Here is a 27,178-nt window from a genome sequence, read left to right as displayed (position 1 = left end):
TTTTCATTCTCTGCAGATCACTGGAGCTTCATGACAGATAGGTGTAATTTTTAGGGCAAACACCATGGGCAAACACAAGGCGCTGTTGTGATTGGAACAGTTGCAGAGATCCGGCATGAGGGAGGAGCTGCTGATGTTTGGTTGGGTCCAGCTTCTGTCCAAGCTTCAGAAGAAGCGTAGGATTTACTAGTCAGTCCCTTTGGGAAGGTTTGAGATGTGTTTTTGTAACAGCTGTTTCAGACTTGCATTCCTCAGGGAGAAAACAGTGGCTCCTACAATGCTTTCTTGAATATATTTCTTTCCCGTACAGAATTGTTTTTGTTTTGAAGACAAAGTGACACAGCAGCAAGGAAGATCAAATATCCAGCATGTTTAAGACTTGTGTTCAATTTTGAGGATACAACTGGGCAGTGGTGTGAGGTGGTATAGGAGCATTTTGATGAGCTTGTGTGTATGTCAATGAGATTGTCTCTTTTCCTTCCATTCCCCCAGTAAGGTGATTACTTAATCTCTAATTGACAGTCACCACGTGTCTGCTGAGAGGTGGTGGTTTCCTAAAATGTTCCAATGAGGTTGCAGGCAGGGGGCTGCAGTTTCCTGTGTCCTGTGTGCTCATGCTTTTCTCCATGCAGATATACAGGATGATCAGGTGGTGGAAGCAGTTTTCAGGGACAAGAAGCGAGAGCTGCCCCTGGATCAGATCCTTACCCTGACAGAAGAGACCTTTCACTCTGCCATGGTGGAAGCTGCCCAGACAGTGGTGCTGTTTTATGCCAGCTGTGAGTATGACTGTACTTGTGCTGCTCACTACACTTTCCACAGTGTGATAATCCACACTTGTAGACAAGTGTAAATGATAAATGTGCTGCATCCTGTCCTGTGGGCCCTTACTCAGTGTTTTGGGTTTAACATCTACCCAGTGTAGATGTTAGATCTAACAGATTAGATCGGTTCCTTCCATTGGCTGATATTCTTTGAAGATGGTATCTATCAGTATAAAGCACGTCAGTGTTTATAGGTTTTCCATCTTCCTTTTTCAGGGACCAAATCATAGAATCATAGAATCACCAAGGTTGGAAAAGGCCTCTAAGATCGTCCAGTCCAACCTATCACCAATATTTTCCACTAAACCATGTCCCTCAGTACAACATCTAAATGTTTCCTGAACATCTCCAGGGATGGTGACTCCACCACCTCCCTGGGCAGCCCATTGCAGTGCCTGACTCCTCTCTCGAAGAATTATTTCCTAACATCCAATCTGGATCTCCCCTGGTGCAACTTGAGGTCATTCCCTTTCATCCTATCACTAGTTACATGGGAAAAGAAGCTGACCCCCACCTCACTACAGCCTCCCTTCAGATAGCTGTGGAGAGCAATGAGGTCTCCCCTGAGCCTCCTCTTCTCCAGACTAAACAATCCCAGCTCCCTCAGCTGCTCCTCATCAGCCCTGTGCTCCAGACTCCTCACCATTTCATTGCCCTTCTCTGCACACGTTCCAGGGCCTCAAGGTCTTTCTTGTAGTGAGGGGCCCAAAACTGAACGCAATACTCGAGGTGCAGCCTCACCAGTGCTGAGTACAGAAGGAAACTTACTTCCCTGCTCCTGCTGGTGACACTACTTCTCATGCAAGCCAGGATGCCATTGGCCTTCTTGGCCACCTGAGCACACTGCTGGCTCATGTTCAGCCCAGTGCTGACCGATGCCCCCAGGTCTGTTTCTTCTGCGCAGTCTTTCATCTACTCTGCCCCGGTCCTGTAGCGCTGCCTGGGGTTGTTGTGGCCAAAGTGCAGGACCCTGCATTTGGCCTTGCTGAACCTCATCCCATTGGCTTCAGCCCAGATATCCAGCCTGTCCAAATCGCTTTGTAGGGCCTTCCTTCCCCTGGGCAGGTTGACATTTCTTGCCAGCTTGTTGGTCATCTGCAGGCTTACTGCACCCAGTGCCCCCATCCAGGTCATCAATAAAGATACTGAGCAGGACAGGCCCCAGCACTGACCCCTGGGGAACACCACTCCTGACCAGTCACCAGCTGGATGTAACTCCATCCCCCACCACCCTCTGGGCCCAGCCCTCCAGCCAGTTCTCTATCCAGCCAAGAGTGCACCTGTCCAAGGCACGGGCTGTCAGCTTCTGCAGGAGAATGTTGTGGAGGACAGTGTCAAAGGCTTTGCTGAAGTCTAGGTGCACTGCATCAACAGCCTTTCCCTCATCCACCAGACGGGTCACTAGATGATAGAAGGAGATCAGGTTGGTCAGTCAGGACCTGCCTTCCATGAACTCATGCTGGCTAGGCCTTATCCCCTGCTGTCCTGCAATGCTATGTCATCTCCTTCAAGACAATTTGCTCCATAACCTTCCCAGGGACCGAGGTCAGACTAACAGGCCTGTAGTTCCCCTGATCCCCCTTACGACCCTTTTTGTGGACGAGAGTCACAGTGGCAAGCCTTCGATCCTCCACTTGACCAAGAATGCAGATAGATGATGGAAAGTGGCTTGGCTATCACTTCTGTCAGCTTCCTTAGCACCTTGGGTGGATCCCATCTGGCCCCATGGCAGTCCAGGTGGAGTAGTAGGTCTCTAACTGTTTCCATCTGAACTGCGGAGAGTTTATTCTGCTCCCTATCTGGGATTTCAAGGTCAGGGGGTAAAGTACCCCAAGGATAACTGGTCTGATTTTTAAAGACAGACATCAAGGCATTGATTGAGAACCTCAACCTTTTCCTTATCCTCAGTGGTCACATTCCCAGTGACCACTGGGAAAAGTAAAGGATGGAGATTCTCCTTAGCCTTCCTCTTACTGTTAAAAAACATTTGCAAAAAGGTTTTTTTGTTCTGTTTTACCCCAGCAGCCAAGTTGAGTTCAAACTGGGCTTTTGCTTTTCTAATTTTTTCTCTGCAAGGCAAACATAAGACAAGAAGAAAAGTGAGAGTGACTTCATGAGATAGGCTGGGGAGCCTAGTTGCTCTCTTCTGCAGAAACATAAAGTCCAATTTTCTTTATTTCTTTCAAAGTCTTTCAGAGCTTCAAGTGCCATAGATGCAGAAAATCATCATGTAACACTGTCAAAGAGCACAGTGGGGTTGTTCATTGCCTATATGCAACTCAGGGCTGCTTCTCCTCTGTGTTTCAGGGGAGGCAGTGTCCCTGGCAGTGCTACAGTCTTACACAGAGGTGGCTGATCACCTGAAAGGTAAGGTGCCACAGGTCTGAGTGCTTGTATGGCTGGTCTGCATCTGCCCTGGTAGTACACACCAAAAAACTGGAAAGAGATTGGTGGTGTCTTGCTCACTCACCTAGAATCTATTCATTTTTAGTTCCCGAACTCTTAAGGAAGGCATTCCCATGTTAAATTGCTTAGGAAGAGAATTTGTGTCTCTAGCAATATTTGCAGTCCCTTTGCACTTCTGTAAAGTCATGGGACTGGCAGTGCAACCCTGTGCAGTCACCTGGTGCTGTTGGTGTAAACTGGAACACACCAGCTGCCCAAACCACCCTTCAGCTGGGACTGTGATGTTCATGGGCACAGGCATTTCATCACCAGAAGCAGTGAGTGACACAGCACGGGTTTGAAGGTGGAGGGTCCAGCAGCAGACACCGTAGTCTGCATGAGAGGAACAGGATCCTGTTGGTGCCCTTCAGTGCTGTGTCCAGTCAGGGTAAAGATGCACTGCATGTTGCACAGCATGAGGCTCGAGAGCCAACTCAGTGTTTGCCAGGGAGGGGTGGTACATCAAGTCTCCTGCTTTCAGAAATCACAAGATGGTTATTTGATCTGTAGCAGAGTGGTACTGGCCCAGGTTTTGGTAGAAGCATAATAGACAGGCGGGGGCAGGCCCAGATCCATGGGGCAGAAAGAATTTAAAATGACTATGCCTTCAGGGCCTGTAGACTGGGTTAATTACATGGGAAGTCTCACAGGCAACCACAGAATGCCAAAAATAATAGATGACAGCTAAGGATCAGTAACATTTAAAGGCAACACACATCAGGTAATGCACTAGTAAAGACAGAAGGGACTGGTCCTTCAGGAGCACCTGTGATGCTTCCTGGGTGATCTAAGTACTGATTCAGCTTAATTCAGGGCTTCAGCCCTCTCCCCCTCTATAATCAGTGGAAAGAGGTGTGCTCTTCTGCACTGCTAACAGGCTTGTATGGGCTCAGTTCTAGAGATGCCTGTCCTTCCCTCTAACTGCAGGGGGTAAGCAAGTGGCTTCATCCCTTCATTTCAGCACAGCAAGGAAGTTGAGTGGATCTAAGTCTGAGCTGTTCTTGCAGCCCTGGAGGTAGCTGGTGCATTCTTTGTTGTTTTTTTTTCCTTCTTCATCAAGGCTGATTTCTCCTAGTTGCTGATTTCTCCTAGTTGAGGCACTCCCCTGGAACTGGATGCCTTTTCCTGCAAACTTAAGGCAGGATTCAGGCTGAGCTCTCAGCAGAGGGAAAATGTATGGAGTGTGCGGAGGACCCAGACAGTTTTCTGAGAAGTGGCTGTTTGCAAGAAACCCTCCTGGGAACACTGAGGGCAGTGCTGTCATTTGGAGGAAAGTGGTTCTGCTTTACTAATTTTCATAAAAGGAATGTCATCATCAGCTTTGATCTGAGCTGATAGCCCAGAAATAAACTGGTAAACTCAGGGAGGGTTATCATCGTTAGAGGGGTTACGGTTATTGATGATTTGGGGTTTCTTTAGACTTTCCAGCTGTTAAACCAGCTGGAGTAACAAAGTGGGAGAGGCGGTGGATGGAACCCTGCCTCTTCCTGAGTCAGTGGCCAAACTGTGGCTGACTGTGTGAGGCTAAGCTCCCACCATCTGTTGCTTTAATCATTTGATAACAATCTTGGCACATGGACGCAGCCATAGGCAGATTCTCAAGAAAGATTATGAACTGGTTGAAGTCAAGGCCTTTCCTCTGTGATCAGTGAGGTCCAGCTGAAGACTCCCAGGCCAGATGTGACCTGTGGAATGACTCCTGTTTGTTCTCCCTGTTGTGACCTTGGAAAGGATGGAGAATGGTTGCTTTTGGATCTGAAGTGAGTTTACTGCAAGATGTGACTTTATATCTGCTGCTGGGAGAGACTTAGTTACAAAGATGTCTGCTGGGGACCTGGAAGTCCTAAAAGGATGTGAATTCCCAGGCTCTTTTTTATGGCCAGGATGAGGGTGTTTCTGGTCTGGGAATTAGGGTAGGCTGGGGTCAAGAGGTTAAAGAATCCAGAAGTTATAACAGATCAGACAGAGCAGAGGCCATATCAGTGTGAATGTCCCAGTGCAGGGGGCATAGCCTGATGGAAGTCTGAATCTGTGAACACCCAAGTAGGAGTCAGAGTCAGGGGATCCAGAGCTGGGTTTGAGGTTAGCAGGAGAGTGATGCAGGGTTGGGCAAGGTGATTGGGAAGATACACCAGTGCAAGGGGCAGAAGTCTGCATCAGGAAGAAGAGCTTGAGCTATGCAGTGAGAATTAAACATGGGCTGTTGCTCTGGGGCAATTTCTCAGCTCCCCCAGAAGTACAGGTATCTGCTGTTCAGGGTGAAACCCCTCCCAAGGGCTCAGAAGCCAAGATCAGCTGTTTGAGGCATGAGTCAGCCAAGCTAGAAGCACGTTTTTAGATAGATACAGGATGAGGGCCCACTTTTGATGCCAATTTTCCATGGAAAATGGCACTGAGAATAGGCCATCGAAATAAAGAGGGTGCAGAGGAGGCTGGAGGCTGGGATGACCCCATGAATCATCCAGTAACAAACAGTCAGCAGATCACCATCAAATGAAGTTTACAGCCCTCCAAGTGTTTTCCCTTTGTTAAGAGATCCGATCAAATGAGAGATCAAGAGAAACACCTTTGTCTTGCTGAAAAGAGCACATTTTCTGCTCTTGCACTGAGAGTGTGCCATTCTCTCTGCACTGAGGCTAACCAGGGCAGCTCTTGTTTTCTTATGTAGAACGTAAATCTATGAAAGCAGCCCCCCTGCAACAGAAGGCTGTGAAGGTGTGACTGTATTTCTCAGATGTTTCATTAGCCTTTTTTGCAAAGGTAGGAGGAAACTACTACAAAAGAAGAGCAATATGCTGAAAAACTGAGCTGAAAAACAATTTTACTTCCCTCTCCTGATGCTTGTGGGGTCTTCCTGCCCAATGACTTTCAGAGACAGAGATCTGAAGTTGTAGTTCTAACTTATGTTAAAAAAGACCTGTGTGATTTAGCACACAGAATTGAGTCATAGAATATCCTGAATTGGGAGGGACCCACAAAGATCACTGAGTCCAACTCCTGGCTCCATACAGCCACCCAAAACCCAGCCCTATATTCTGAGAGCACTGTGCAAATGTTCCTTTAACTTGGGCTGTGACCACTGCCCTGGGAAGCATGTTCCAGGCCGACCATCTTCTGCCAAAGGTTCTTTTCCTAAGCCCCAACCTGACCCTCCCCAGTGCAGCTCCGTGCCGTTCCCTCGGGTCCTATTGCTGTCACCAGAGAGAAGAGATCAGATTGTCACATTCCTTTTGAGCTCTGCTTCCATACCCAAAGCTGTGGTGCGGTCTGAGAGGGGGCCCTCTGACCCAGGATCTGCCAGAACACCAAATGCCATTCATTTTCTGTTAGCACATACATGAGATATGTGAGACATCAACAGCTGGTGGGCTGTGAGATTCTCTGACGTGCTTTCCTGCAGTGATGCTGTGCAGGTAGTCATTTCCCTTTCTGCACTGGATTCCTCCTCTTGAAGTGCAACACTTCACAGATAGCTTGATTCTCTTTCATCTTGTAGACTTCAGACCAGCTCTCAAAGTCGAAAATGCCAGTCCTGCTCTCCAAAGGCCCAGCTGCTTAAGGGAGTCTTGATTTTTTGCATATCCTGCACTGTTCCTTGTAGCTTTCCATGATCATCTTGTCCTTGTTTTAGAAGACCCTTACAACAGAAGTTCTCTCCGTCCCTAGTTTGAATAGCACCTAAAATCATAGAAAGGAAGTATCCCCTGTTTCTCCTTCAACTTTCTTCCCATCCAGCAGCTCAACAGTGACCACAGGGCTGTGCTGCCTTTTGCTGAATTACTCAACTCCTGAAACTGCTGTGTGTTTGGTAATTAATAACACGGTGCAGCTTGGGATGGCGGAGTGGTCATCCCATACACAGCATTCCTCAGGCCAGCTGGGGCTTCCTTGGGGGATCTTGGTCATTCTTGGTACATAATCCCCCAAGGTGGTATCCAAATACTTTAAATCCCATTTGGAGGACCTCAGAGGAGCCTTGCAGTTTTAACAAGACATCAAAGCTCAGTTTGCGTGCCACTTTTTATTCTGTGTTGGGCAAGACACAAAATTATGTGGTAACAGTTGATGAGAACCAGCCATACCGGATCAGAGGTGTGAAATAAATCCCAGGGCAGGCTTTTAAATTGAGATGTTATTTCACAGCCTGGAGAATGACACAAACCATTTCTGCTCTCTTGGAGTGTTTTGACAGCTCTGGACTGTCTGAGTGGAATTGCAGACCAGTAGTTCTGTGCTGCTACTTGCTTCTTCTGTCCATACATTTGACACAAGGCAGAACGGCGGTGAACTCCTCCTGTGAAAGAGCTGCAAAGCAGAACTGAAAAATAAAGCTGTATAAAACGGTCTGGTGAGATGTCAAGGATGCAGAGCTTTGGGATGGGAAATCACGCAGAGGTCACTTGTGTCTTTACCCATCTTTGGGGAGCCTTGCCAATCCCTGACAGAAATGTCTAACTTGTGATTAAAACCCTTCAGTAACTGTTCTGCCTAAGACTTGCCTATGCTTGGTTCTCAGGAGCTAATTTTAATACTTGGTCAAGCCTCTCTGCCTGGGGATAAATTGTTGCTCGTCTTTTCCCAGCTGGCAACTGAGAGAGATCCCACCGTCACCTCAGGACCAGACTTTGCATGTTCTTAGGTTTTATTGTTTCCCTTTCCCAGGCAATTTCTGTTAGGAAGAAACAGCCCTTTTCTTCAGGAGACATGTCTTTTAAACACCTCTCTCGCTCAGATTTTCTCTCAGCTGCTTACACCTTTCAAAAATGTGTTTTCCAGCTTGCACGAAGGCTCGATGGGTCCTGCAAAAGCATCACCAGAAAAAAATACAAGAGCATCCTTTTCCTTCTGTATTTTGCAGATGCTGTTGAGAGTTCATCCAAGGGTGAGCTTTGCCCTTATCTGCAGCACTAATGATATATGTCAATCCTGTTCTTCGTTACAGAGTGTTGCATTTGCTCTTCAAATCTTTCTGCCCCTCTGAATCTAGGATCATCTGCTGGATGTGTGTTTTTCCATCATCCAGGCCTCTAGTGAAAGCAGTGATCAGAATCAAACCCAGGGCACACAGAGAAGAAGGCTTGGTTGCTTTGATCTGCCCTTTCTGAAGGTCACATCTTGCAGTGACCTGCTTCCACGTGTGTCCCTGTCTCGGCGTTTCATCCCATCTTTCCCATGCAATTGTTGAATCTTGTTCAAACAAATTTAGCAAAGGTATAAAGATCTCTGAGATACTGCATTCCTGCAGTGGGCATGAAGGACGAATGGCCTGAGGACTGCACACAGCCCTGCTGTCATTGGTCAAACCTGCAAGTAGGTAAGAGGCAGGTCAGGCAAGGCAGCAGCCAGGAGGTTGTGGCTGCTGAGGCCAGTGATCACCTGCTGGCCAGTCAGCACACACTTAGCAGTGGACTAGCAGCTGCTTTCACCCAGCCTGCAGATGAAAGGACAGCTGATAGGGACGTGCTGAAGTTGCAGGTGCTCTGTCTTGGGCTCGTGGAAAGCATGCAAGAGAACAGCATTCATCTGTTTCATTGCTTACAGATCCCTTTTTATCACATTGATGATTAAAAGGCTTTTTTAGTACTTGTCCAAGAAATCAAATTTGGACTGACTGCTCTGTAGTTCCCAAGCATTGGGAAAGTTCCTTTTCCAGTTCCTTTCCCAGTTACCTACTTGTAAAAACCCAGCCTCTTAGTTAGGGGCCTGAAGTACCTGCTGGTGCCTTGGAGATGAGCATCTTGCATAGGTACAATAGAGTGAAAGCCATCAGATTGCCAGATTGCATTGCAGTTTGTTTATGTGACCTTTAACTTCTCACTGTGTATTTAGCTCCACGTTTTAGGTAAATTAGATACTTTTCAATACTGGGCACCTCGTTCAATAAAAAAGCCTTGAATGACAGGATGGTTTAGGTTGGAAAGGATCTCTGGAGGTCATCAGGATCCTCCTGTGTTCTGGTTTTTGCCTGTTGCCTCTTTTGCTGGCAGTGAGCTCAGAACTCCAGGTGCCTCACCAGTGCAGGGCAGAGGAAAGTATGACCTGCTTTGTGTCGTACAGCCCAGGATGCCATTGGCCTTAGCAGAAGCAGCATAGGACTGGTCATGTTTGACTTACTGTCCACCAGCATCCCCAGGTTCTCTTCAGCAGAGCTGCCTTCTAGCTGGATGGTCCCCAGCATGTGGTTGTGTCTGGGGCTGTTCCTCCCCATGTGCATCAGCCTCTTCCATGCCAAGCTTTACTTTCCCTCTTTTTCTCCTGTAAGCAAAGGCCTGCCTGGTTTCTTTGTCTTAGCCTTATTCATGAAGTATTTCCAGCACCTGTTCTTACTGCCATATATACTTCTGGATGTTTGCCTCAGGCTTTCATTGCATCCAGATGTGAATGTTTCTGGGTATTTCTTTCTGAGAAGTGAAAGCTGCCACTTCCCTGGGTTTAATCTCTCTGTGGTCTATTGTTTTAATCCATTCACACCTGCTGGAATATTTAATATAGTAGTAGTCTGGAAATAATTGCTTTTATATTCAGTGCTGTACGGCATGTCCATGGATAACTTCAAGAGGGAGACAGCATGGACTGGAAGGGATTGCTTATTTTGGGCTGGATTTTGACATCCTGCCTACACAGAGCAGCATTTCACTCCAGGAATGATTGAGTAACGTTTCAGTGATCACCTGGATGTGCTCCATGTACGTGCAGTGTGCTAGCATCCAGCTCAGTAGGATGCACACCAAAGCAAATAGGAGTTCTGGTATGTTAATACAAACATATACAGTAGCATCCAAAAATGTTCACATAGCTCCCTTTTTCAAGCATTTCATTTTCTCTTTTTTTTTTTTCTTACTATTTCTATGTGTTTGTTTTCCATTGCAGGAACTCAGGGGATTTTGCTGTCTCGAGTAAACTGCTGGGACTGGCCTGGTGTTTGCACAATGCAGAATGTCACTCAGTTTCCTACCATAAAGATTTACAAGAAGGGAGAGCAACCAATAACGTACAGTGGCATGTTGGGAACTGAAGAACTGACCAGTTTCATCGTGTTGTAAGTGCCTTTTAATGAGTCCCCACACTGTAACACTGGCACATCTACCAGATGATGTTTTGGATACTTTGTGGCCTGTGTAATGGCATTCCTTTTTGGAAAAATGTCAGATCCTGTTATAGACCTGATTTGGAAATTAGTTTTATAACTTTCTGTGCTTTTCTTTGTCAAAAACATCTCTTCTTGGACAATACATCATCTGTTGTCACTTTTCCTTTCTCTCTCTACAGAATTCCTTCTCAGTTATTTTTTATGTGGATCCCTGTCCAGGGATGGGGTGTTGTCCTAAGGTGAATGGCAAAATAGATGAATGTGGTCCATATGAATGGCAAAACCCTCTTTGGTTTTATTGGAAGCACTGCCGAGCCCTTACTCTAAAACAAGTGATCTCTGCAGTTTAGCTGAGGGATGCCAGACTGTTCTGTGTGCAGAAAGGATCTCAGAGCAGGCAGGTTGGCTTAGGGCTATTCTCTTCACCACAACCAGTCCCAGTGCCTTTCAGTGCCTAGATGTTGCCCTTCTTTCCCAGAGGCAGCTGGTTTTGTTCTCTGTTGAGATCAAATGGCTGTCACATTGGGTTAGGGAAGAGTTGTTATGAGGATTTTGTCTCTTCATCCCAAAAGTGAAGAAGGCAGCCCACGTTGTTTGTGTGCCTTTCTATAGGAGTCAAGTTTCTTGCCCTCTGAAGCTGGCAACGATTGATGAAGCAGAACGGTATTTAAGAGGAGAGCTTCCATCTGAGCTGTCGTCCTATCACCACTCTTTTGTTCTGGGAGTATTCAACACAGCCACAAGTAAAGGTGAGTGAGATTTTGTGGCTTAAGCATTTGAATTTAATTGCTGACCAGAGAAGGTTGATTTCAGATGCTTGGGAAGTTCTCCATGTTTCATTTTCTCTAAAGAACCAATCATGTTTGCTCACATCAAAGCCTACCTGGCACCACCTTTCTTGGTTTTTGTAAGTAGAAGATTGGGGTAATTCCATATGTGGCACCTAAAGTTTATATTCTGACATCAGCCAGCAACTGTGGACATATTTACTATATCCACTGTGCTGACATGTGACAGCCCTGACAGGTCTTGGAGGCGTGCTTGGACCAGTACAAAACAATTCCATGATGACCTGTCCCAGGGCTGCACAGCTGTCTGCACAAAGAGGTGTTTTCACAAACAGCCAATCTGAATTTACTCAGCCACAATTTCGCTGTCCCTGTTGTATTCCCTGTCCCTCACCATGAAAAGTCTGCCTCTATCCTCTTCATGAGTCTCCTTCAAAGGAGCTGTAAGCTGCTCTCAAATCTCTTCTCAGCCTCTGACTGAACAAGCCCAGACTCATCAGTCTTTTCTTGTATTCCACATGTAATGTCATAGCATGCTTTTTAAAAGAAAGCTCTTTCCACTGTTGCATTGGTGGTTATCCTACTGACTGCTCCTCTTGCAAATGTTGGAGTCTCAACTTGAAACTGACATGGAGTCTGAAATACAAAAAAAAAGCAGTGAGGTAAAATGCAAAGTTCTTGCATCAAACAGGAATGACGTGCTACCAAGCCTCTGAAATCCTTCTTTGGATTTTGCAATAGGTGAGCCCAGTTTCTGCAGTGGTTGGTCCCAGCTGTAAGTGCTAAGCACAGTTGCTAGAAGGAGTGTTCTGATCTTATCTCAATTTATCTCACATTGTATTCTTGGTCAGTGTCATCCTGGTCAATGCTAGGAATGCAGGGTGGCTGAAACTTGGAGTTGTGCCTCTCCTGTCTGTTACATAGAGTGCTGCACCAGAATGGCAATCAGACATGTTAATGAGGAGAAAGGAATAAAGTCAGTCTAGAAAAGGAATGTCATGTAATGCTTCCATCATATCCACAGTGGGCAGATAGGATCTTCCAGCCCCACAGTCTCCAATTTACCACTCTCTCTAGGAGTCACTGTGCTCAAAGGGGGATGTTTTTATGATCTTTGTCAAGATCAAAATTTCAGACTGTTTTTCTTTTTGAAGACCCAGCGTGCCTGTAACCTTTGGTTAAATGCAGTAAAGCTAATGAGTTGCATGAGGAGGTTCAGAGGGAATCCACTGTGCTCAGAGATAAGAACAGAAGAAAATGGCAGTAAACATTTCGGCCTTGTTCACCAAGCCAGGTGACATCTAGCATGCCTTCCTTCTTCTGGAGGGCCTGTGTCTAAGTGTTAAATTCAGCAGAAAATCTTACTGGTCTCAAAAAAACTTTCAAACATTTTTCCCTAGTTTTCATCAGCTGAGCTCTGGAATCATCCTTTTATTCCATGTATTCCATTCTCTGCAGCAGTGGTGCCTGTGTTAGCCCAGATGACAGCACTGCAGACAGCATGTGATCTGTGAGACGAGTTCTTTGCAGGGAACCTGCCTGGATCCAGATGGCATTGTGAGCTCAGACTGTTTATGTGCAGAAGATGTTCCTTTCCTTCTAGACCTTCTGTCTTTGGAAACACAGGGCTTGGAGGCTTCCAAACAGCTCTGTATGGAACCCACAAGGTTTCCTCCTCCCCTGGGGCACGCTCAGGCTGCAATCTAGAATGGCATCTGCAGTCTGGGTAACTCAGCCACGGATGCCAAGGGAGAAGAAAGATGGGATGCTTTCTCAGTGTGTAGCCTGAGGGATAGCTGAGTGTCACGCAGTATAATCTGAGGGAGCAGAAATTTGGAGCCAGCTGTTTGGCACCAAACCCAGACCAGGAGTCAGGGAAACCACGTTGCTGTCCTTAACAGCCTGCAGACTTCTCTGGAAGTTTCATATTTATGTTCTCATAGCAAGAATTCCTGTTGTTACCTGAACCAGCAACGTGTCACGTCATTGCCATTTCCAGTTAACTGAAGTAGAGCAATGAGATGCCCAGTTAAATGAAGCTCTGGACTTTTTCCATCATTTAGTGTGAGAACTATATTAAGAAACTCAATGGATGTGAGCTAAAAGAGTTTTGTCAAAAAAAAATCATAATAGATTCTATCCATAATAGAAATGGATTGCAGGGAGATACAGAGTATTACCAGGGCAGTGAATGAGCATTTTCCTGGAAGATGGGAGAACTTTACAGGGGTTCATTTGCTACTCAGGAGCACATTTGGAATTAGGGCTGTGTCCTGAGACGTGCAGCAGTTGTTCAAGAACACACCTGTGCTCCTCAGATTTCTGGTAACGTTGTAGGGCTTGCCAAGCATCGGTGTAAATCAAGCATTAAACATTATCTGAAGTTGTCTGTGGGGCTTTGTCTGTGCACAGACTGCTCACTTCAACTCGTGATCAGACTTAGGTTGGGGCAGAATAAAGAAAGGACCCACATGACCCATATTTTTTTCTCTCCAGCATGGCAACAGCAGACATTTAGGAAAACAATTACATGTTCAGAGGGATTTCTTTCCCTGGCAGCATGGAACTAGACTCCAGGAATCATCATTCAGGATCTTCCTTAGTCTAGAAATCTCCCTCCTGCTTTGTATCTAATGGCTTGTGTTGGCATAATCAGAATCTCTGCCTGGTATCCACAGCATGCCTTGGCAGTGAGTTTATTTTGTGGAGGATTTTACACATGGCTGTGAATTTCCTGTTTTCCAGTAACTGCTGCCCAAGCATTCTGTGGGCTGCTGGATGTTGTGTTAGAAGAGATGATGAAGGATTGATCCCCGTTCATTTTTTCTGAGATCTTGTGTTGCCTGTCCATTGTCACCCAGCAGGCACAGTTAACAGCAAAAGGCAGAAAGCAGCTTAGCTTCAAGCTTTCACTCGATAAAGAAAGCAAAGTGCTACACAATCTACCATCTCATATAGTTTTCAGGATAAATAGCTCTTAGGAAGTGCTCTGTATCTGTTGTGGAACTGTGTGCATGTAGGTTTTCTTGCACAGAACTACGAGGCTGCTGTGTGGGACGCTGGGTCTGTCACAAATTGTCCCCAAAATGCTGACAGTTCTGGAATTGTGATAGGAAGGAGCTGCAAAGCAGAGTGTGATGGCGAGGGAACAGCAGGAATGAGCCTACGAGTCCCAAGTGTGGACTGTGCTGAATGTTGTCCTGATTTAGGAGAGAATTCCTGCAGCCAAGGCCTCTCCAGGGCAGCACTTGAGCACATGCTTACTTACGTCTCAAGTGAGTGTTTCAAGTTAAATGCCAGTGGAAGTGCTCTCCTGAGGATGTTTGGATTTAAGCCTGCTCTTTGTGTATCACACTGGGTCCCTTCGTGCCTCGCAGAGCTCACAGTCTTCTTCATGGCCTTTTCTGCTGTAGCTGGGCCACCACGTTAGCAGAGGGTTTGTTGGTGAAGCTCTCAGAGCGAAGCTCTCACTGTTCCTCATCATCTGATCACTTGGGTTGTTGACATCAAGTGACTGAAGACCAAGTGAATCTGAAAACCAGTGTCAGATCCTGATTTGCTTGACATCACAGGCTGGATGTGGCTCTGGGCAGCCTGGGCTGGTGGTTGGTGACCCTGCATGTGGCAGAGGGGGGTTGAAACTAGATGATCACTGTGATCTTTTTCAACCCAGGCCATTCTATGGTCACAAGCCTAATTGGGCAACCTGTGTCACAAGCACTGTGGCATGTGTTATTTCTTGCAGTGTCTGAACTCCCAACAAGCCATTCCTTTAAGGATCCAAGCTTTCTTTCAGAAATCAGTATAAAGAAAAGCTTGTAGCCCTCGTGGTTCCAGGGGATCGCAATGAAAAATGCATCCTTAAATTTTGCTGGAAAGGCAGAGAGGCAAAGAACAAAAAAGTGAAGAGCTTTGAGGCAGCTCCAGTTTACTGAGGTCTGAGTCACTGGTCCCAAGTGCCTGGGTTGGCCAGTTTTGTCACGATGATCCGCATTACAGGGAACAATAAATTCAGTCTGAATGAGATTTTAGTTGCATTCTGTAGCAACACTTATCACAGCTGTATCTGAATCGTAACTTCAACTCGTGGGAAGACCTGACTCCTCTAACATAAACGAGAAGAGCCTTTTTTGTTGTCTTCAACTGCTTGATATAAAGAGTGGGAGAGCTGAAATGTGCCCCATTTTCAGCCTGCTTAGGCAGTGTTGTTTTTTTTTCTCCCTGATCTTTATCTAGTGCATTTTACAAGCTCACACACTGTGGCTTGCATATTCTCACAAAGTTTGTCTCTTCCATGGATCCAGTTGCCTAAAACTGAGGATGTTTCTATAAGGGCATAAACCAGCTCTTGGAGCTGGCTCCTTCTGGAGCTCTGCTCTCAATCTCTGAGCACAGATAGATTCAGCTGTTACAGATTAAAGGGAGTCACCTTTTATCCCCATCTTGTGAGTTCACTGGCTTCCTAAGGTGAGAAGTAGACCTTAGCAGCTGTTAAGGATCGATGGTTTGATGCTGCACTCTGAACTGTGATAGCAGAGGGAAAGCCCTCTCCTTGCAGCTGCAAGAAGCAGTGGCACACAGTGTGCCTTCAAGGTGCCTTTGGACCCTTGGTGGTTGTAACAGATCCTCCTGTTTGGAGGAGCCCAATAAGACAAAAAGACACTTGAGGGAGAGAGTTCTGGCCACTTAACACTCCTGCAGTAGTCTTTTCCAAAAGGTTGCTGTGATTTATAAGATTTCTATTTAGCCTTTTAATTGGTCTCCTGTTTTTAAGAACACCACTTATGGTCTTTAAGTTCTCAAGGGCATTTCACTTTCCATCAGTATCTCTGTCATGCAGATCCTGGAAACTCGGTGCTGGTGGCTAAAGAGCAAAGGCTGCTCTCATAATAGGAACTCTTTCCTTCTCATCCTTTCAGTGGCTGCCAACTCCTCCCTTGTGTAGCCTGTGGCCACGAGATGCACCCATTTCTCATCAGCCACTACTCATATTTTTGTTCACAGCTGACAGTTTGCTGTGGGAGGGTGTTACATATGCAGATGTGGTGATTTGACTTCCAGAAGGAAGCTGACACTTCTCTTTCTATTGTTTATTTATGATTCTTTGTCTCTTTTACAGTCAGGGAAGCCTTCACAGAGGCAGGAAGCATCTTAAGTGGGCACGTAACAACAGGGATGTATTTCGAAGATGATGTCTTGGCTTTGTAAGTTGTTTTTTTCTTTGTGACAATTCAGACTGACCTGCGTTTAGTGAAAGCTGCTGCCTAAAGCGAGTGTCTCTGCCCATGCTGAGTGTTTATCAGCAGCCCAAACATCTACAGATGTCTTAGCCCAGTAGCAAGATTGTTCAGGACTCTGCCAAAGAGAGATGGAGCAGTGACTGGGCTGCTGATTTACAGCCCTTCCACAAGCGACCTATTTAACCCTGTTGTTATGAACTGTCAGCTCCCTTCCTGTTGTTCAGGTTCACTCTGGGTATTTTTAGGCCTCTATCCCTGCCAGTCCCTCACGCATCTGTTGGGTTCCCTGTAAAACAAGACCAAACCTATATGGGAAAAAACAGGCTGGAAGAATGTTATTTTTTAGCTAGATCAGAATGTGAGGAAGAAAAAAAGAGTTCTGCCCTTCTCTTTCCTTTGAGAAGAAATGCTGACTTGCTATTTTTCTGCCTATTGCTGCCATCTCTGCACCTTCTTTTTCTGTCTTCCGTGCTCTGATGCTGTAGAAGTGCATGTGGTGGGTGAGGAAGTGAAGTGCAGGGGGGGATGCTGCAAAGCCAGAGGTGTAAATTTGACTCTTGCTCTGGTGGTTGACCCTGTTTGCAAATAGCAACCAAAAGAGAGTCTGTGTGCTGCCTTCTTGCAAGGAGTTCTTGGCTACCAGTGGAATAGGAATTGTTTCTGGGTGCTGGAAAATGCAGCTCTCAGTTTAAGCCAAATTGTAGCTAATGGGACTTTAGAGTCCATGGGTCTGTACATTTAGCTTAAGGCTCATGCTCGCTCCTCCAACAGGAAAAGTGCTTTGAGTCAGGCTGTGAGGGATGTTTCAGTGCTTATAAATGCAGGGAGATCCAGAAGGGGTCTTTGTCTTCTCCCAGCATCTCGTTCCCATCAGGAATCAGCCACCAGTGCAGCATTAAAAATCCCCAAGTGTCCCTTTTTGCTGGCGTGGGTTTTAACAGCCATTAACATAGCAGTGAATTCTTTTTGCTAGTTTCTTAGGAACGTGCCACATCCCTGCTGTGTTTGATGACACCAGCAGAAGTCTGTGTCCTGTCAGCAGTGACGCATTCAAGAACACATCTCCATCCTCCTGCTGCAGCCATAGTCTGGAGAGTGCTCCTATTTGCTTGGGATAGTTAATGCAGTTTGTATTGATATTCATTCTGCCAAGTTTGGATTCTGGCTGTGGAAGGTGTTTTTAGCTGTTATTTGTGGGTGAAGCTACTGTAGATGGTCATCTTCTCAAGTGTAAGTAGAAAGTAAACACTTACAGGAATTCCTTATGCAAGAGTCGGGCTCACTTCCCTTCTCGAGAGAAGAAAAGCTGTTTTTCTGCTAAGCTCACACTAAGGAAATGTTTGTGGCTCCCAGCTCACAGAAAACTGGGCCCTGCTCACATTCCCCCAGAAGAAAAGGTATACAAAATGCACCAAGGAATGTTCTAAACAAAACTGTTTGCTCAGCAAACACCTGGTCCGTTGGGAACCAATGCAACAAAGCACCAATGAAGAAATACTTTGAATGGAGTCATTTATTTCTCACATATTTAGATGTCGCAGATTCCTGCCAAGCATTTGTTTGCAGATGTTTTTGATTTAAATGCAAGTCTCGTATTACCCATGTAATGCCAGCTATTATAAATAGAAAGCTGTCACAAGCAGCAGTGCAACCACTTGATAGGTGTTGGTCATATTACTGGGAAAATCAGAGGTGACTTCAGGGTAAGCTATTAGGTGGGGAACTTGTTGGTTTTCTGGCAGTGTTGGGAGCTTCCTTATCAAAGGCTGCTGAATGAGTTCATCTTTTTAGACACAGAGAACAAGAGTTCTGACCTCCTTGGAGACGTGGCTCTGCCAGAGTGTCTCTTTAAGACTTGGGGAGTTTGAAAAAGGAGCAGAATTTAAAATATTTGTGAGGTTTTACTGTTCTCAATCAAAGGCAAGTGCAAGTTAACTTGAAAAAACAATCAACAGGGAAGTTACAGATCTTCTCAGCAGCTCAGAGGATTCCCAGCTGTGACCAGAGGTGTGAAATAACGTGCTGGACTCAAGGAGCTCGTGAATCCAGGCAGGAAGGGCACAGCACAGCTCAGGGCTGGACTGACAGGTATTTCTAGGGGGAAGAAAAATGTGTGAGGTACAGCCCTGGCCTTTGGGGTGTGAGCTGCAAGAGTTCCTGGAGCGTCTGGCTTTCCATTGGTGTCACAGTGTGATGAGAGTTAAGAAATTGCTGTGCTTTTGGTGATCTGGAGAAAAATGGGAAGGTTCTGGTAGGAAAAAAACAGAAAAAAAAAACAAAAAAAACCCCCACACCTGAGTGAGTGGAAATGATCAGAAAACCAAAGCAGAACGGACTAAAAAAAGCAGAAAAATGAAAGTGAAAAAGCTCTGACGAGCACAAGAACAGGTCAGCAAAGGATTGATAAGGTTTGAAAGCCTCAGGAAGGTCATTACTGCCACTCTTTGTCAAGATACCAGTGCAGGTCTTGGCTTTCCCTTAGCAGATGTGCAGTGGGTGTGTTTTCTTCCCAGCAGAGAAATGGGGTGAGGGGCAAAGTGAAAGGTCTGCATTTGAACCGAAGGGCGCAGAAATGTCTTATCTGGTGTCATCTTCACCTGCTTTGTCTTTGTGGCATGAAACACCAAACACCAAGGCCTTTAAAGCACATTTGAGCACGTCTCCCCCCACGCTGCATCTTCTTCATACAGAAAAAAGGAGATTAGGCACACCAGATTACCCTAGAAAAGGAAATCAGAGGCCTCCTCAGCCCAAAATGCCCTCAGTTTCTCTCACACAGGCTGACTTCCCCAGCAATACTGGTGTCACAGCCTTTGAAGAAATACCAGCAGCCTTTGACAAATAAACTACAGACACCCCCAAGAAACAGCTGGGGCTGTTCACTTCCTCTGTTTCACCCTTCCTCTGGGCGGTGACATCTGGAGTCTTTAGGGTGAACTTCTTCAAACTTCCAGCACGTTGCTCACCCATCTTGGTGTGGTGCCCCTGTCATTGCTCAGACTTCTCCTATTTTTGCTATTTCCACCTGCTCAGCTTTTCTTTTAATGCCCTTGAACTCTTTCACCCAAAGAATGTTGAGGAGCAACAGAGGGGCTGGTTTCTCTGATAAAAGTGAGTCACAGGGTATGTCTGCTGCTGTAACGTTTGCTGAACTTCAGCAGAACTGCACAAAACTGCCAACAATCAAAGCCCATGGAGCTCAATTGATAGAATCATACAATCACAGAACCCTAGAATGGATCCTGGGTTGCACAGGAGCACAACTCATCCAGCTCCAAGCCCTGCTGTGTGCAGGTCGCCAACCAGCAGCCCAGGCTGCCCAGAGCCACATCCAGCCTGGCCTTGAATGCCTGCAGGGATGGGGCATCCACAGCCTCCTTGGGCAACCTGTGCCAGTGCCTCACCACCCTCTGGCTGAAAAACTTCCTCCTCATATCCAACCCAAACCTCCCCTGCCTTAATTGAAAGCTTAGTTTGTGTATGTTTGGTACCTGCTGTGAGTTGGCTGGGTTTTTTTCAGGTCCCATAAATACGCAGTGTCTCCTCCTGCCCTCCTCCTTGCCAGGAGCAGCAGTCAGAGCGTGGAAGGCATCGCTTTGTCCAAGCAGAGTGCACAGGACATCGTGGAGATGATCAGATATGAGCTGCTGGACCTTTTTGTAAGTAAAAGAAACGTGTCCTTTTTCCACTGAAGTCATTTTCAGAAGCGCTGATTACAGCACTGAGCTTGCAAAATAAATACATTTGCTCATTATTTGCTCCCATTGTTTTTATCTTTTATGACTTGGAGCCAACAGTCTGGCCAGAAATGTGTTGTTTGTAGTGTTGTCCCTTGGGAGGAGGCCCTGGGAGTCGGTTGGCTGGCTGGTGCTTTTAGTCCTGGACCTACTGTTGTAGGCATCTTCCAAGGCCTGCTCCCTGCACATAAGCTGGATGAAACCTGCTTTGCTTTTCTGCTCACACCCATTCATCTCAAAGCACACAGCTTCTCATTCAGACCTGCCTTGTGATAGGCATGGATGGGTGTAGGCATTTCCAAAGTGCACTGAAGTCCCCAAATCCACACTGGATTTTGAGATTCTCGCATTCAACGCAAACCCCACCGCTTTGCTCAGCCCCTGACCCACTCATGTAAGAACAGAAAGTCTGATTTTGTCTTGCTCCCTCATCCCCTTACACACCAACTTCTTGCTTTGGTGTCTTGCAGCCAGAAATCACCGTGCAAAATCTGCCCCACTACTTGCAACTCGGAAAGCCTTTCCTCATCTTGTTTAGCGACGGTGACATTGGTCAAACAGAAAGCAAGGAAATGCTGACACTGGCAAAAGGGAGATCTCAGCAAGCATTTGTGTCGTGCTGGTTGAACTTGTGAGTATGCTAAAACCTCTTTGTTTCTTCCCCTTGCCTTGCTCTTAGCAGTGCAGGGCAAGGAGAAAACAGAGCCTGCAATTACTCAGAACGCTATCGATGTGGCAATGTGATCATTGGGTCTGAAATCATCATGGGTTGGGAGGCCAAATCATTTAGCAGTGATTCAGTATGTATGCTGGGCAGCTGCAAAATTGCACAGAAAAGTAAAATTAGTAAAAACCTTAATTGATTGCAGAAGTAATTGCCAGTAGAGTAAAATTTCTCGAGGATGCTGCGTGGTAGCTTCACTCTGGACCTGAATTTATTATTATTATTTTTTTACACGTGGAAGAAAAGAAGTAAATTTGCCCTCCTAGAGAGTCTTAATATAATTATTCCATCAGCAATTAGTGTGAAACACAGTGGGCCAATTAGTGATTGCTGACTGTGGGGAAAAATGAAAGTTTCTGGAAGAAGCTCTGTAAGACAAACCTGAAAAATAATGGAGAAACAAAATGAATCTAGGCACTAAAAATAATTAAAAAAAAAATAATGATAGGAAAGGGGACTTTTAAAAATCCTCCCCTCCTGTGTAAGTTTTCAGTTTTTAACCTCTGATTGTTTTGCTCAAGCCCAGAGCCACCTCACTGTCTTAATCATAGCGTGCTTTGAAGTCTGGGAAGTGCCTAGCAGCGTGGGCTGGAGTTTAGCTAACTTTGTTTGCCAGTAATGCGCAAGAAATGAGAGTCCCTGGAACTTCCCCACCTACACATCTGCCTCTGTTCTCTTTTACTGAGAAAGAATAAGCTGTCCTTTACCAGGGCAGAAAATGGTCACTGGCTTTAAAAGAGCAACACAATCCTAGAAAGAGGACCTCATTCCCATGGTGAAAGCCAGCTCAGACCCTGTGCATCACTGAGCCTGAAAATAGCACCTGAAGGACTCATCATCTCTGTGTCCTTGCTGACCCTCCATCTTAGTTGGATCTCCTCTTTTGGCTCTCCCTGTGTCTCTTGGAGGAGTTGCCATTCCAACTCCTTGTCTCTGCCCACTGACTGCAGGAAACCACTCCACAGATGCCAAGGGACTGGATTGCATGAGCACAGCCCTCTGCACCAGCTCATACCACTTCTACCTGCTGGTGGCTGCTGCAGCTGCGGGGAGGTGACAGGAGCTGATAGTTCCCACAGCAGATGTCCAGCACTACGAGAGTTAACTGCAGTGTGTCATTCCCATCTGACTTGCTCTTAAAAACTTGTGGTGGAGAAGATTTCACACCTTTGTGCGGAATTTGTGCCAGCAGAATTTGTCCCTGCTCCTCCTGCTAGAGGATTTCTTAACTGTTCTGCTGTCCACTCCCTGTCCATTAGACAATAAGGGCTTAAGTCCTTGAGCTGTGAACTTCTACAGCTGTTCCATAGGTAAAACAATGCACACATGTTTTGCTGAATGTAGCCTGAGAGCTTTAATGCTTTCTTGACCCCGAGGACATATTCTGCTGCCAAACTATTGTTGAGCACGTTGTTGGATCTCCCCAACAGGAAGAACACTCCAGTGGGCCGTGGGGTCCTGAAGGCATACTTTGCCACCATACCTTCACTGCCTGCTCTTGTCTGGGTGAACCTTCATGCTGGAGGTCAAGTGTTTAAGTTCCCATCAGAGCAGTCAATCACTGAAATGAACATCTTATCTTGGCTGGAGAAACTGAAGGCAGGACTGGAGATTCCCAGCAGTAAGTGGATGAGCGTTTGAAATGTTCCTAAGCATGCACTGTTAGCTTTGGTCTGTTTATGAGAAGATGCTACGTGCAATAAATTGTCTGTCCTGGAATTTAATTATGGAAAAACTAGCTATTCTAGTTTGAGTTGGAGCAGTACAAATCGTCCAGCCAGAACAGAATACCCTTACTCACGAGTTTGCTGCAGGACTGTTTAACATTCAGAGCCAAGCATGAATAGTTCTGAATCGGCATCTCTTCCCTGTATAATCCCCAGACCTGGCTGTGCTTTCTGATTGCTGAGAACAGACCTGCTGAAACATTGCTTGCTAATAAGAAAATCTCCAGAGTCCTAGCGTTAGAAATAGCTTCTCTTTAGGCAACTTCCAGCATTTTTATAGACAGGAAAGTGTGAGGAAGCAGAAGCCTTGCTGTGGTCTTTGGAACATCAACGGTTGGCATTTGCTGTGAAGCCTTTCACTAAGTCCCTTCCTTCCTTGATCAGCTGCTGAAGCTTTGGAGGAAGGCAGTGTAAATGTGCCTTCCTCATATGGTAGGTGTAGCCACTGGGTGCCACAAACTCAGGAACAGCTGGCTGATGGCCTGCTTCAGGCTCCTGAATTGAAATGGGGGTTTGATCTTGTGGAATCTTAAGATAAGCCTTTCACAGCAATTGTTTTCAAACGCCAGCAGCAGCAGCCTGGCAAGGTAGGATATGGAGGTGTTCTCAGTAATCAGAGACATCACTTGTGGCCTGGCTGCTACAGCTCTGTGACCCAGCCCTTCTCCCACAGCTCTTCCCATCTCCAGTGCCAAAGGATGGATGTCATTTAGGTCTCCAGTTAAGGACCTTCCTTCATTCAGCTTTCCAGGTGCCAGAGGGGTGCTCTGATGGTTGGGCAGCATGGCCAAGGGCTCTGCCAGCCATCAGCCTCCTTGCTAAGCTTTTAGGTCTGTGTGATCAGCCTTAAAAGCACAAATTAAAGAGCATCCTCGCTTAATGGTGCTGCTTCCTCTCTGTAGAGACAGCAGTCTCACCTCATTCCTAATGGCATTTCAGTAATGCTAAGTCATTAGCACAGTGATTTGAGATCTGAGTGAAACATCCATTCACTGGTAGAGAGAGAGAGTGCTGCTGCTTGTAAAATTCACAGCTTGATGTCTGAAGACACAGGAACCAGCCTTTGAGGAGCTGAGCCCTCAGCCAGCTCCTGTAAATGTTAATGCATCTGTGGCTGGTTTGGTTTGGGTGGCATTATTAGTTGTGGAGAAGAAAGAGTGAACTTTAAAAAGAGATCTTTAATTTTGCATTCACTGGAAGGGCAGAAAAGCCATATTTGCTTTGAAATGGAAATGACTGTAAAGTGGGTTACATCACAGCCTCTTAACTTATTAACAAAAGACTGTCTTCACCTTGCAGGTACCCTGTCTGAGGAAGACTGGAAACCACCTCTTCCTGCTTACGATTTCCTCCAGATGATGGAGGCTGCAGGGCCCGAGTTCACCCTCCATACCTCCTCTCACCAAGAGGACAGACAGGAGCAGCAGCAGCTGCAAGGCTCTGAAGAAAAAGCCACAGTCAGAGAGGAACTGATTGAGCAAGTCGGGGTGAAAGCAGGGAAAGCCCAGGGCCCAGGGAGGGACCTGCGGGGCACAGCCCCGAGGTTGGCAGGCAGGGAAAAGCAGGCCAGGAGGCACAGTGAGCTGTGAGAGCGGGAGGCTGTGGGACAGTGCCCTCAGTGAGCCTTTGCAGCAGAGAGAGAAGTGAGTTCAACTGTAAATCGACAGGGATGGCCCTTAAGTTTCGGTCTAAATTCTGTGTTGCAGTTCTGTAGTTCTGTCTGTAGTTCTGTTGCAGGTAGTTCTGTGGTACCTGTGATTTCTGATAGCAGAAACACATCCATACGACACGTAGCTTGGCCCTCCTGGGTGCAGGCCGTGTTGCATTTCACAGTAAATTGTGAGAGCAGGTCTTCATGGAGGTTGCTGCTGAGTTCTGCCTGCCTGTTCGTTAGTGGAGAGGCAGTGAGCTCACTTGGCGTACTGAGGGCTTGCCCACACAGAAATTATGCCAGAAAAGTTGAAACACTGCAGCTTTTCTTCACAGTTGCTATATATCTGAGCAGGAAGAGAGCGAGTGATTCTGGGATAAAGAACATTTATCTTCCCTTCGTTTCAGCAGAGGCTCTACAGACCTGTGTTGGCAAGCTGTGCTCTCCATAAACAGTTAAATCTGCACGGTAACTGTGCAGAGCTGGGAGGGCAAACATACCTCTGGCTGGAAGGCTAAAGTGTTTAAACTGACATGCGATTGTTTACACCTGAGTGGTGAACTGAATCCACGGGCGTTCTCATTCCCAGGGGTAATGGCATATCTGGCTAAAGCAGCTTTATTATGCAGAGCTCAGGTCATCACAACAGCTGCGAGTACCCAAAATAAAGATTTGCCAGCAAAGCCCAAAGGCGGGCAGATTGGAAGGTGGCTTTGCTCAATGCTGGCATTTTCTTGGTTGTGAGCCCAGGGGGTTATTTACAGCTTTTGCTCGTTTTCTTTGGTCTGGGTAACAGCAGTGAGGTTGGTGCCTTCTGAGCCAAGGATGGTGCAGGAAATGAGATCTGCAGAAAGACCAGTGCAGAGATAAGGAGAAGTGAGAGGCAAGGCTGGCAGTATTGGGGACAGGTGGTGCCAATGTGGGACAGAGCTGTTTCACATCCTTCTGGTGATGAGTGGGAGATCTGGGGCGTGGGGAAGTGGCATTTCAGCCTCTGCTCCTTTCCTTGGGACGGTCTGATTCCGTGCTGCAAGACAGCATGGGACATGACCTGGACGGAGCAATGTTTTAGGAAGAAAGCTTTGTCTAATTCCACTAATGGCCACAACAGTCTTCCCACTGCCTTTAGTAAACATCTGCTCTGTTCCACAGCCCTGCTGAGATGTGAGGGGAGGGTCAGGTCCTCCCCCTGTTTGTGGCTCTGAAGCTACTGATGAGGGGAAAAAATGTTAAGGATCTGCTGAGAGCCCTGTGAAGTCTCTCTCGTCCTGCAAGCAGCCCACATAGATGGGAATATTTTGAAATGCCAAGGAATAGACCATTAGTTCTGTGCCCTCCATGCAGCCCATAATTGAAACAGACCATTTTTGGACTCTGACGGGCTCAGAGCCAGAACGTATGTATTTAAAGTAATAAATGTGCAGTACACAGTCTTCCATGCAGCTGCATTTTCCCAAGGAAAGGAGTAGGTCAGTGTGCAAGCAGAGCCTCTGTGAGTTCCCATCATTCCTCTGCAACTCAAATTTGTAACGCTGTGCTCCATGACCTGTACACGGGTAATTTCCAGCACTAACCCAGCACTGGTGGCTGCTTTCCCTCTTACTGCATCACTCTTCAGGCAGACAAAGTGCAATGTTTGGGCTTTTCATTCATCTCTTAAATAAACTCTTATCTCAAGTTCAACTTGAGATGTGCATTTGTGTCCTGGAGCAGCATGTCTAGGATGGAAGCACGCTTCCAGGAAGGCTCCTTGGCTGCTGAGTGCAGTTGCAGGAGGATCACTGACTTAGCAGATTTTGTGCAATACCAGGAGCCTTCCCGGATCCCCGCTGCTTTTGGCTGCGTGTCATTTTCTATCACAGGTCTTCGCTGCTCAGCATCCAAGTGGAAGCCTGTCACTAGGGGTCAGTGCCACATCTCAGTTCTGGCTGGAAGAATTGCTGCCTCTAGTGCTGCTTAATCGATCCTGGAGAACTGCCATCAAGGCAATGGGGGTCCAGGAAACTGATACCCTCTGAGGGTACTGATGGCTGAGGGCCTGTTTGCTGCTGGGGGTTGGGACAATGGCTGCAGGAAGCCTAAGGGCTGGGGGACTCACAGCTCTAAGGGTTTCAGCACCCATATCACCAGTGGGTCCCCCAACCCTGAGCCTCCCAGCAGGGAGGTGCCAGGAGCCCTGAGCCCAGCCAGCAGCTCTGTGCAGCCACGGCTGTAGGCACCACGGAGGAGACATGCTTGGCCACATCTCATGGCCATGGGCTGCGTTAGGTGGGGTTGCTGGCCCTGAGCACAGGTCTGGGTCAGGGTCCTGGGCTGCATCAGGTCTCGTGGTTTGACTCTGGGTTTGGCTGTTTCTTTAAACACAAAATATCTTTGTTGTTGTGTATCTCAAGCTCTTGGGCATGAAGGAAATCTTTACAGGCATGCGTGTACCCGGATATATGCATATAGAAAGAAAATGTTCTGCATATTGAGAGCAGTTTGTCGTCTGTATCTTACAGCCTTCGCATTTGCTGGCAGCAGCAGTCCTGCATTGTGTTCTTTTTAGTAGCTGTGGCTCTGAGAAGACCAACATGGAAAGAAATAATAAATGCTGATGGCCTCGAGTGAAAAGAGCTGAGAAAGAAGAGCTCTGCATCCCAGGGCAGCTGAGAGGTGTCTGAGGTGTCTTTGAACAGAAGATAAAATGAGGATGCAAAAGTAGGATTACATGGCTGTGTTTGAGTGCAAAACAGTTTAACTCAGAGCCCAGCGCTGTACGGAGTGCTCCGGGAGCTGTGGTCTGACTGAGCAGGGAAGGAGAGGAGTGCTCACTGCAGGGACTAAGGGAGCATGTGGGATGAGCTTTTCATGTTTAAAGAGCTTGTAGAAGAACTGTTACGGAGTGTTTCTGGTCTGTGGCTCAGGGCAGCAGACTGATCCCCTTGGAAGCCAGCCCTGGGGGTTTGGTTG

The 27,178-nt window shown here is 46.7% G+C and overlaps 1 protein-coding gene across 2 annotated transcripts in view; it reads left to right on the top strand.

Annotated features, from left to right (window-relative positions):
• Positions 1–26,839, top strand: part of TXNDC16 (thioredoxin domain containing 16) — a 44,058-nt gene extending 17,219 nt beyond the window's left edge. For both annotated transcript variants that reach the window (XM_052696553.1, XM_052696552.1), the window contains exons 12-20: positions 633–779; positions 3,132–3,191; positions 10,140–10,308; positions 10,972–11,108; positions 16,267–16,351; positions 19,908–20,046; positions 20,595–20,755; positions 22,279–22,469; positions 23,875–26,839. In XM_052696553.1, the coding sequence (XP_052552513.1) occupies positions 633–779; positions 3,132–3,191; positions 10,140–10,308; positions 10,972–11,108; positions 16,267–16,351; positions 19,908–20,046; positions 20,595–20,755; positions 22,279–22,469; positions 23,875–24,164 (1,379 nt within the window). In that variant the 3' untranslated portion in view covers positions 24,165–26,839. The remainder of the gene's footprint in view (positions 1–632; positions 780–3,131; positions 3,192–10,139; positions 10,309–10,971; positions 11,109–16,266; positions 16,352–19,907; positions 20,047–20,594; positions 20,756–22,278; positions 22,470–23,874) is intronic.
• The last annotated feature ends 339 nt before the right edge of the window (positions 26,840–27,178 follow it).

This window comes from Tympanuchus pallidicinctus, unplaced genomic scaffold, assembly GCF_026119805.1.
Source record: "Tympanuchus pallidicinctus isolate F22 unplaced genomic scaffold, pur_lepc_1.0 scaffold3, whole genome shotgun sequence".
NCBI lineage: Eukaryota > Metazoa > Chordata > Aves > Galliformes > Phasianidae > Tympanuchus > Tympanuchus pallidicinctus.
The sequence above is the reverse complement of the archived record's forward strand: the minus strand, read 5'-3'. Positions and strand labels throughout refer to the sequence as shown.